This window comes from Eretmochelys imbricata, chromosome 5 (genome assembly GCF_965152235.1).
Source record: "Eretmochelys imbricata isolate rEreImb1 chromosome 5, rEreImb1.hap1, whole genome shotgun sequence".
NCBI lineage: Eukaryota > Metazoa > Chordata > Testudines > Cheloniidae > Eretmochelys > Eretmochelys imbricata.
In genome coordinates, this window is record NC_135576.1 from 52,343,850 (window position 1) to 52,355,653 (window position 11,804).

The 11,804-nt window shown below is 40.6% G+C and overlaps 1 protein-coding gene across 1 annotated transcript; it reads left to right on the forward strand.

Moving 5' to 3' along the window:
• The first annotated feature begins 1,856 nt into the window (after positions 1-1,856).
• Positions 1,857-10,440, forward strand: LOC144264566 (V-type proton ATPase subunit S1-like protein). The gene is made up of 5 exons (XM_077816325.1): positions 1,857-1,988; positions 3,752-3,984; positions 7,384-7,434; positions 8,640-8,883; positions 10,138-10,440. The coding sequence occupies exons 1-5, from the start codon at positions 1,857-1,859 to the stop codon at positions 10,438-10,440; spliced, it is 963 nt and encodes a 320-aa protein (XP_077672451.1).
• The last annotated feature ends 1,364 nt before the right edge of the window (positions 10,441-11,804 follow it).

Genomic DNA, 11,804 nt, shown 5'->3' on the forward strand with positions numbered 1-11,804 from the left:
AAATGGGCACATAGCCAGTGGATCAGCATCTAAGCAGATCGACCAATCAATCCACCACAGGGAGGCACAATTGCTGAGGAGGCTACCAGAGGACTGAGAGTGTAGGAGTGTCTACACTTGTGTCCATGGGATTGGGAGGGATGATTCCACTCCATACGCTATGAAGCAAACCTGCACAAAGCCTGTTTGCTTGGACTTTGACCACTATAAAACATTTGATCCTACAGGCCAAATCATCAGCTGGTATAAATTGACACAGATTCACTGACCACAATAAAGCTGTACCAATCAAACGCACTCAGTGTCTGGGCCTAAATGTTTTAGGAGACTAATGACAGGTTGTAAATTTCAGGAGACTGACAATAGTTTTAGGCAGGCATTCACTCAATGTTTTCTTGAGCTTTATTAACAAGAACCTTGCCTATTGACTTCAGTGGGAGGATGTTTGGCACCATGAAGGATTGTTCCTTTGTATAGCCGTATATCTGGGGGATTATGTTTGCTCTTTCCTGAAGTAGGAAAAAGTATTTTAGGGTTTGTATATTTTCCTAAATGTGCTGATGCTGAGGAATGCACAGTGCTGGCTTTGTTCCCCCTTGATCTTGGGCTGGCTGTGAACCAGTCAGTCCCCCACTGTAATTTGGAGGAATCTGAAGATTGGTCTAAATTAAAATAGCTGACAGTGTCCCCAGTGGGCTGATACAGAAAGCTAGGGTCATTGGGGAGGATTGAGGTGGGGGGGAACCCTAACCTTTCCTTGGCCACAGCTTCCGTTCTGTCAGTAGGGATGGGATGGTTTAGGAGCTCACGCTACATCAAAAGAGCCTCCGATATTGGGATGACTGTCTTCCTGGGTATGCTGGCTTTTGGCTGTTTTGCATGTGAGTGCACAACTGTTGAATGAAACATTACAAAGTGGAACTCTCCTCAGGAAACTTGGTTCAAATGTTAAATACAGATATTGTACACTAAAGATTTTTCTCTGTCTCCTCTGTTTCAGTTCACATGCATTTTCAGACCAAGAGCTGCCCCAAAGAAATGGTAAGGCTTTTAATTGAATTGGCATGGACTGATATTGTCTCTGTGAGCTGCAAAGTATGCCCTTGAATCCCACACGCAATTTCCATTGAAGTCATTGAGAGCTCTGGCAAGGAATAAGAGTATTATGCACACTTCACAGTAAAATCCTCCTTAAATATTCCCAGTTAAACAATTAGCCCTGTTAAAATAAAAAATGTATGGATTTCCCCAGAGCAATGGGTGTGAACTTGATAAAAACGAAATAAAATATTACATTTTTGGCATCAATTGAAAACATACAGGCCAAATATTCAAAGGATGCTACAATGAGAGTGTACACACAAACTAACATCATTGTGTTGTCCCCACAAAACCTTGCATTTGTGCAAATCTGTCAAGTAATTGCTCACTCGTCTACAGTTCATGTGTATCTTTATCCAACACAGGCTTGAAAATCCCCATTTGTGCATGCAGGCTCACGCATGTTCCTTGAGTGCACCTTCCTTTGAAAATGTGGTCCAAAGCATGAAGAAACAAGGAACCCCTTTTAAATGGATGTAAGGTGGATGAATTTATAGCACCACGGGTTAAACCCTAAAGTTCTTTTCCATTGGCATTTTACCTGAATAAGGGCTGCCAGATGTCTCTAAGAGGAAAAAAAAAAAAAAAAAAGATGTACAGCAATGGTAAATTTGCTAGAAAATTGATTTGTGATGGGCAAAGATGAGCTCAGTGTATGAGTATTTTTTTGCCCCAAACTGAAATATATTTCATAAATCTATAGAGCCCTCAAAAAGGTGCATTGGCTGAAAGTCCATCTTTGTTTGGAAGAAAACATGGAGCATCGTGCATTCTTAACGTATCACTCGTTTACCATTTATACTCATAACTCTCTTTCTTCTGCAGACCGACGTTATGAGGGTGGTGTGAAGCCAAAACATAACTTAAAACAAGTAGCAATTACACAGGTATGGAGTATCAGGAAACTGATTGTAAGTTCTTTCATGGCATAATTAGTTGAAATTTAATTATTATTTTCATGAGATAACAATCAACCTGGTCTAATTATTGTGGTACAATACTGATTTCCCACACTGTAGTCAGATATTCCTCATAATGACTTGATCCTGCTAGTTGCTGATTAGTTCCTGGCAGGTGCTGAGTCACCTCGACATCCACTGGAAGTTAATGAGAGTTCAGCGTATTGACCCCTATGTAGAGGGACTGAGCATGGGATGCAGGATTTTGCCTGTATGACTTGGTGCTGAATATCAAACGGAGGGAAAAACTGTTGGTTTATTAAATTCAATGGGCCTTTTGCCTGAGTAAGGACCATAGGACTTGTCCCAATACACAACTAAGAAAATAAGGTTTACATTTCAGGAATTCTGCAAATGTTGCAATTTAATCTAAGCAAGCTAATGAGTAAATGTAAATGTTCTGCACTATAACAGGGAAGGTGGACAGGTTTATCTTTTCCTCAAGATACTATCATAATAATATAGTAATCAATGATATTTGTTGGTGATTGTTTTGTAAGTTCTCTCCCCATCTTCTGCAAACATCTTCTTGTTTTAAATCACAACACTCAGGCCGTCTTGTTGTGCCATATGTCAGACCAAGTAGCACAGGAGTCTTTTAGGCTTAAGCTAGGAGAGTTGGTATGCTAAATTTACTAGCCAAGACAAGACTTTCTTGCTTAACTGTAGCTATCCAGTCTGATAAAATGGTATGTGTGATTGGGACACAGAATACTTGTCTCATATGAACAAGACCTAGTGGGTAAATTCCATTCTCAGTTACACAGATGCAGCTCCATGGAAATTACAGCTATATTATCATATTCAGATATGGCAGGTCTGCACACTGGAAAAAATTCTCATTGTCTAAGAGTTAGAGCTAAATACTGAAATCTTTACTCACTGACATTTTTATTTGTTTATAGTCATTTCCATGGGAGCTTTGCTTGACTGTGGAAGTTGACCATGAGGGTTCCGTATCTTTATACTACCTGTAGTCAATGTCCTGACTTTGAGACAAAATGCAACACTCCCTATTTTTAAACATATAAACTAATAATTTTACAAGGGAGTCCTAACTCTGACCAGGGTCCTATGTAGATGCTATCTAAAAATTTGCATTTGTTTAAAAACAATATTGGGCCAGATTCTGCTCCATTACACACATGCAGCCTCATTTGCTTCCCTTGCTAAACTGGCTAATGTCTGTACAGTACTTTCAGCATGTAGAGCCTGATCCTTGGCCCAAGCTAAGTCCCTTTTGCAGTGCTCCAGCAGAACAAAGGGGACTTTAAAACTGCCCTAACTGCCATGGGAAGTCTCCTGTTGTAGAGGAATCCCCTTTCGGTGTACAACTGGCTATGCCAGCTTTGCTACACGCCTTCATGTAGGGGGTGTTCTGTGCTGGGTTGGAGATGGATAGGAGGGGCTGGGGTGGGAACGTCCAGTCTCTAGGAGGCTGTTACAGTCAATGTAAGTTACATCAGCTTTCTTGCTATGCTTGTGTATGTGTGTGGACCTTTGCCATCACCAGGAATGGAGGAGATGGAAATGGTGTGTAGAACCATCTTTGTCTCCCCAGCTGAGTAGCACTGAGCACGAGCTCATTGCAGCTGAGAACTGGACCCATTGGGTGCTATCCCAATGCTATTGTTCATTATGTGATGTGGAGAGTAATTCCTGCAATAACAATCTTTTATGTGGTTTATTAGGTGGTCAGTTACAACTTGAGCAGAAAAGGACAATCCGAAAGAGACTCTTGGAGGACATTGCCGCACAGCCCTGTGAATGTCACCATTAATGGAAGTCCCTGCATTCTTTTCTGGGCCAGGAGAATAATGATTAAATTTAAAAATCACACAAAGCTGGACTTGACAGAGAAGACATTTGGCGTTCATGCAACCGTGGATGTTGGAGATTCCAACTGCAGTGAAGACAGTGCAATGTAAGACTACATCCTACTCCGTGATGGCGTCAGGCACTGGCGGGGTTGCTAGTTAATTCTGGGGGCACAGCCTATTGTAATATGGAATGGAGCTACAATGCTCCAGCGGCACAATGCCTCCTAAGAATTCCCTCTGTTACACTGCAGGAAAAGACAAATTTTCTTTAATCCTTTAACGGGGTGGCTGGCATCCTTTTTCCTGTGTGGCCGGCCAGCTCTGCTTGTGGGGGTTGAGCCCTCACCCCATATGCTCTGTGCTCTCCCCATGCCCTTTTTGGAAAGTGGCTAGCCAGGGTGGAGAGCAGCCTCTGCGCTGCCCTGAGTGCAGGGACTGTGATTCTCAGCAGCCTTTATACTGGCTGTGCAAGGGTGGTAGAGGGTGATTATGTAAGGTCTGGCCATAATTCAACCCTTAACCTGCGACATTTACTCACATGGAGTAGTCCCTTAGTCCACACATGGCCCTATTGAAATCTACGGGATTGCACCATTGCGTAAGATGCTATTCAGCATAAGGGTGGACGAATCACACCTTTAATAAGCAAAGGCAAGTAAAGCTGTATGTGGCTATATAATGCCACACAGCAGTAATATTACTAGTTAGCTGCTATATAGCACTTTCCAGCTGTAGATCTCAAAGCACTTTACAAAGAAGGTAAGAATAATTGTCCCCATTTTACAAATGGAAAACTGAGGCACAGAGAGGTGACATGGAGTCACCCAGCAGGCCAATGGCAGAACAAGGAATCGAACCCACATTTCCTGAGTGCCCTCACCGCTGGGCCATGGTAGCTGAAATAATTAACTTTTCAACAAGTGCCAAATTAACACAGCAAAATCCATCTATGCTACGAGTAGAGGACGGATAACTGTGCTGAAAACCAGTTGCTGTTCTAAATAATCGGAGTCTGACTCATGAATGAGCTGTGTTGTGGAAGGCATAGAGAGAAATGAGGAAGAAATAATGTTAGTTTTCAAAATAAAAAAAGTGATACATTTCAAAACAATAAGCCTGTCTGCCAGTGGAGAGCCAGCAACCTCCTAATGTACATGGACCATTTCAATAAATTCCGTATCCCAGTAGAAAACTGCACAAATGTGAAATGGTTTGAAAGGCAATGCACAGTTTGAAAAAAATCAGTGATTTAAAATAATTCATCTATTCAGCATTTTCAAATGGAATCAAAATAGCTGGTCTCACTTTACAGTAAATAAGGAGATAAATACAAAACAAAATCCTGTAACTTTCTGTCAATCTTAGGTAGTTACATGGATCCTCTTGCCTTAGTGCCTGGGTGCTTCACTGTTGTTAGTGTATGTATTCTCACAACAAACCTGGACTGTAAGGGCAGTTTAAAGTCATTTGTTGTTATAAAATAAAAATATTTGGGAAAATTTACTGGTCAACAAACAAAATAACAATAGGCTACTAGAATATAGAGCCTTCTGCCTCAGCTCCCATGGAAAAACCTGCTGGAAAGGGGCAGGAGATAAATTTTACAAGATGTGTATCCTGTTAGTGTGGGCTATTGTCTAAGTCAAGAAAAAAATATCACTTTATTCTAGTCAGCATTAGGAGATGTATGTCAGAGCATTATGTAAACTTTCTGACCAAATCCTTGGAATCTCTGCTAGAGTCCTGCTATATATTAACAGAAAGCCTTTTTGGTCCGTGTGCTTCTGTCAGCCTTTAAGTATTAACTGAATTCCCTGCGTGTGGAAATCTGTGCTGTGCAGATAGGAAAATAGATAATCAGGCTCCTGAATCCAGGATTAGCCTCACAGGAATTGCCAAATAGAAACCTTGGGCCAGATTCTGAGATGCATTGTTTCCATTTGCTGCTGCTGAGGAGAGCAGTGGGAAGGGTGGAAGCTCCCTTTCTGCTCCTCTGATTTTGGGCCTAAGGGCTGCTCTAAATTTTGCAGGCTGCAGATAAAGCAGAATTCTGTGTATTCCACCTCATCCCCTCCCACTTCTAGCAAGGCTCTTACATCCCTACTTTGTTAAGGGAATCCTCTGCTCTGCCTTTAGATCAGCACAAAGCATCTGGACCTATAACCAAGGATTTGGCCTCTTATGTGTTTGGACTTACTATATGTGTAACACAAACACAGAGGTAGATTATTGTATGCACAGAGTCCTGTCCCAGGCACTGAATTTAATGTGAGGTTCAACTGTGTGGTATAATCAGATTGGCACAATTTATGTCTGATTTTGTTATAATTTAAGCAAGTGAGGGTCTGAAATCCTCCTCCTTGCTCACTGGACCCAATTTTGGGATAGTGAGTTAAGTGACCTTTGAAGAAATTAGTTCTGCACTTGAAACCCATCCAGTCTTGAGCCAGTATTAAATTGTCTGACTAATCATGCTTTTAATTTCCCTCCACCTTAAGTTCTAAAGTGATGTATGTATATGCATGGTAATTCACAGTGTAACAATCAGGGCTGGCTCTACCATTTTTGCCGTCCCAAGCAGCGGAAAAAAACCCAACCTGTCACTGCCGAATTGCCACCGCAGCGGAAACACTGCCGCCCCAGTCACCTGCATGGAACGCTGGTGCCTGGAGCCAGCCCTGGTAACAATATCTAATCTTAGATAAAGAAAAGCACAACGTTATGTCAACAATAAAAGTCAATTACACAAATGGTTTCTAAGATGCAAAATGGCATCGTTAAATAAAAAATCTGTATGCCACAGAGTAATGAAATGTTGTATCTGTTAGCTTGTGAGAAAGTAGAAAGATGGTACTTGGAGCAATATTTACATAATCATACGGCTTTTAAGGTGCTATTTTAAATTTGACCTAACAATGCTTCTTACTGTGGTAAGCCACAGCTGTCCTCACTGACTGGACAATAAGCTGGATAGAGCTCTGCTACAATCAACATCTTTAATCTGATTCAGTGATGTTGTATAAATGCAACACTTTGAACTCAGCCATCATATGGATTTGTAATACTCTAGCAGGGTCTATGAGACAAAGAATGGGTTATATTATTGCATTAATGAAATACTTGTATCTGAGATACCAAGGTGATAAATGCCTTCTAAAATATATAGATCTGGGAAGGAACACATATATCTCATCTGACTATGCTCTAGGTACACTGATGTTGAAGTCAATAGGATTTAACTACACTCTTAAAGTTAAGCATGTGGTTAAGTGCTTTCCTAATGTGAAATCCAGACCCCACTCAAGGCAACAGCAAAATCCCCATTTACTTCACTGGGACCAGGATTTCATTCCTGAAGTTTTTTCATTGACTGCAGTGGGATTTGAATAAACCCTCAAAATACTGTCTGTTGTAACCATGTTTTGATCTTTTGATGAATGTCAGTTTGGTTTTTTCCCTTTAGATTTGCATTTCAACTTGACATTGTTTTCTTTTTGATCTAGGCTTTCACTTAAGTTTGGTGACATGGACAACCTCAAGGGGCTTGTTATTAGGTAGGTTTACAAGATAAGGATAAAGACACTTATTAGAGTATCAAACCTTAATGTCTACTGAATGACTTGTAATGCAAGCTGTCTGGGAAATTAACTGTGAGAAGGATTATGTATCAGCAAGGGTTGTGAGTCAGATTTGCTAATTATATAATGAAGTATAAAGCAGACAATTATATTTTATGGAGTTTGCCTATTTAAATAAATTTTCTTTTTGTTTTATTTTTTCCCCTATTTTTTTTTTTTTTTTAAGATAAGTGGCCTCACTGCTGCACTGCAGGCTCCCCTCATCTAGCTGGGCCTGCTGATGGTCCACTGCTTCTTGTGACTCGGCCCTCCAGCCAGGTCATCTACAGCCTCAACCCTTCCAGAGTATCGGTGTCCCCAAAATAGACAGTGTTCAGCAAATCCTACTCATCCATACAATGTCTTCAGCCCCTCCTGGGCTCCTCTTCAATCCTATTCTTCTTTCAGAATAGCAGTTTTCTCCCCAGTTTACACAGCAGAACTCAAATACCCTCAAACAAAACCAAACACGTTAACTTACTGGTGCCCAACCTGGGCTTGAGCTTTTCATCCAGCTGGCTTCTCCCCAGCTCCCATTTCCTCTTCCAAACCACTAATCCACGGTGCTACCTCCCTGGAGCCTGGCCCCTATTTCAGAGCTCACCTACATGTGATTTGGAAAACTATATTTACACGGGAGCGCAAGCTAGTGGCAATATGATGTTTTCTAATTTACTCATTGCTTGGCTGAGTTAAGTTTTTTAACCAGTGGAATTTCTTCCATCTATTTTTACTTTGTTTTCCTTTGTCAGTTTGCCTCTCATCAGTCAGCTATCTGGGCAGCATATGATCTGTAACAGCAGGGAGGGAAGCAGAATGGATGATATTCCCCTAGTGCTGTTCCATAATTAGGCAGTCAGAAGATGCTCAGGATTTTTGTGACTCCCTTGCTCAGCCTGGGACCAGTCCTGATGACCAATGATTTTCTTCAGCTGCAGCAACAAGGAATCAAAAATTATTTTCCAGACTCAGGTCTCCCATATAGCAGCAGAAAGAGCCAGATCCTTCTCTAGTGTAAATTGGCATAGATCTGTCGACTTCAATGAGTCCTGTAAGGCTTTTCTACATGCTGGATTCAACAATATATGTCCTCACTTTTGCAACTTTACTAATTCTCTCTTTTTTTAAAAAATTATTTTCAGATTTTTATTGACAAGCAGTTATTACAAGCTGTCTGTTCAGAACTGGTTTAGTTTATACAGAATACAGCTGCTTTACAACCATTCTGTGCAAGCGACATTTAATGCAACCAGAATATATGCTCCAGCAAGTTATTCCTATCACTGTGAACATGTGAGCAGCTTGCAGAGGTATGATGCACTCCTGATTCCCAGCTCCGCAAATGATGTGTCCAGGCTCTGGGAAGTCACTTTTATCGATTTCCAGGTAATAAGATGAAGTTAAGCCAAGAAAATGTCACAGGTGTGCTGACTGGCACCTCTAGGCTTTGGTGCCAAGAAAACAATGACATACTCCAGAGATGGATGAAGGAGTAGAAATTGAACAGAAAAGAAGATTTAAAGTCTCATACTTAACTTCATGTTAAGTGAGATGAAGGGCTGCACTGGTTTGGTATCTAATTTCTTCTTAGGGATATACTTCAGCACAACACATAGGAGTGTCACCTTCTGCTCTACATCTCTGTACCTTTGTTGACAAATGGTTCTTTGTGTATTTAGCAATTGGGCTCGTAAGACCAGCTTCAGTAGAGCCTTCATTGAGCACTGTCAGCAAGTCTCCAACTGTCCTTGCATAGGACCTGCTGCTCCAGCTGACTGTCAATCAGCTGGGAAAGAAAGTTAAGTGTTCCATAGTTCAGCATTCTGTGAACAGATCACACCTGGGTCAGTTTCTGAGGTCAGTTCAAGGAGGATTTTTTACAACAGTCATTGACCCCATCTCCTTATCGGAATTAGGGGATAAGCTCACCCAGGAATGGACCCTTCAGCTAGGGAGGAGCAAAATAAATAAATAGAGGATGGGTAAGAAGGGGAAGATGAGGGTAGCTACAAAAGAGGGGAAGGTCTTTAAAACCCCATAGTAATCTGAGACAGGCAGCCAATCCCATCTGTCTTCTCTATGCATGACTGCACAGCAGATTTACTTCACCCTAGAGTTAAAGTAACGCTCACTTGTTTGCAGGTGAAATTTATAGTCTGTGGGCCAAATTCAGATCAGATGTGAATGCAAAACTGCTTATTTCAGTGGAGTTGCATCCACATACACAAGGACTGAATCAGGTCCCACTATCTAATAATTAGATGTAGGCAAGTGTTTTCTTGGTCATTTTTTGGATACCTGTGTCCATGTTTGTATAATCAGACTCCTACCAAACAATGTAAACCAGAGTTATCAAGCTTAAAGTTAAATTTGACTTAGCTCTCAAAAGATTTTGTTTAAAATCAAACTGCAAATCATTTGGGCCCCAAAGCCAAGGGGATTAGAATAACTGGCTGTTTCTAAAACACTGACATGAATAAATTGAATGAATCAAATCCAGCCAGTGCTGCTAGATAAAAATTTTTTATATACAACCATTAGCTTAAAAATTCTTACATAGTAATAGGAACAAAATCATGAAGTGCCCCCTAACCAGGAAAGTGAGGATTTTTAATATAAATCCTTTTACTCTCTTAACAGATTCAAGGCTTTAACATTGAAGGAGGACAGTTTGCTTATGCCAAAGATTGTGCATCCTTTTTCTCACCAGCAATTTTGATGGGCTTGATTATGTCACTGATTCTGCTTCTAGTCCTGGCCTATGCTCTCCATATGTTGATCCACCTGAAGTCTCTTGATAGCCATTGTGAATGCAAAGCCTCTCCTGCCTATTTTGTACAAGTGAAAGACAGTGACATGGCAGATGAAAAAGAACCACTGAGAAGCAATGGAAATGAGTCCTATGAACTTAGAAGTCAACAGTTCTGTAAAGTCTATATTTAGAAGAGTGTTGTTTGTCTCATTCAGGCTATTGGTATTTTCTTTCAGCAATTCTGTCCTGTTTAGTTGTACAGTAGCTAAAAGTATTCACCAAATGATTTATTTGATCAAAGAAAAAATATAATCAGACTGCTTGTTTAGCCATTCTCTGGCTTATTTCTTGAGACCCAGTCAAAAGATGTCTTGGAAATCAGAAAAATAGAAAAATCTCCCATGGGAGTGAGGGAATGAACGTGGTGAGAGTCTGCTCTCATATTACAAAAACAATTCATTACAACCACCTTACAAACACTGAACGAGGAACTGGTAACAGAACCTTAGGGTTAAATAAAGATTAATATCTCCTAGCTCATCCCCTCAAAGGGTGATATTTTTCCTTACACTGTATTTTCTGTTGGTCTATTCAGTCTGTATTAAGTGTCCCTGGCAAAACAGCTCCCATCCGTTCCTTAGAAAGTATGTGCAACAGTATAAATAGATTCCACAATTAGAAGTCTTTGCTGATTCTCATCTTAAATTTTCCTTGTCTTAATTTTATTCAGTTATTCCTAGTTTTATTCCCCTTGTGCCATCATAAAAATCCTTCTCCTCTTTGTTTATACTCTCCACATACATAAAGACCATTTTAATATCATCCCCCACCCCAGTGAAATGGTGATGGATCTTTGGAACTGTGGCATCTCAAATGTTTTTCTATGTTTTGACATGAGACTTACTTTGTTGAGGTGGTGGTGGAGCTGTAGACATCTGGCCATAGGCTTTCCCATACTTCACCTGCTGAGCTTTAAGCTAAAAGAGAGGTTATGGGTTTAATTCTAGGCTAATTTCTTTACAACTAAATCCTGTCCGTCTCCCATACAAGACATGGAAGTCACAGCTACCTGGTGGTTCTATACCTGAAAATACATATAAATTATGTTGGCTGGAAGCCACCCAACAGTGCAAGGGGTATTTAGAAACGAGACATAATTTTCACTTCTCCCTCCTGTAGGAGATTAAGGTTTCATCTTGTCAACAATCCTATCAATTGTCAGTGCCAGGGTTAGAGGACCCAAAATTAGTTTTAATTTTGCTCTTGCTCCCAGCAAGAAGGAAGGTGGTAGTGAGCTACCCATGTTGCTACTGGGCCAAAGTCAATCCTGAAAGAATATTTTGGCAAATCTTTTGCAAACCCAGATTTAGTAATCAACCCTCTTTTTAATTTTAGAGAAAAGAAGCTAATCAATAGAATATGTTCTTTCCAAACTCTAGTTAAAGATGGACCTATTTTAGGGTTACTTGCACTCACAGAGATATGTCCTAAACTCCTGTTGGGAGAGCATTGCCGTCAGACGATACATCAGGCCCAACAACACACAGACATGCTG

Excerpts from the sequence above, each read along its gene's own strand:
- LOC144264566 (XM_077816325.1), top strand. The coding sequence starts at position 1,857 with ATGGAGCATCGTGCATTCTTAACGTATCACTCGTTTACCATTTATACT. Across the intron at positions 7,435-8,639 it reads CTCAAGGGGCTTGTTATTAG|ATTTTTATTGACAAGCAGTT; the intron begins GTAGGTTTACAA and ends AATTATTTTCAG. Across the intron at positions 8,884-10,137 it reads TCACTTTTATCGATTTCCAG|ATTCAAGGCTTTAACATTGA; the intron begins GTAATAAGATGA and ends CTCTCTTAACAG.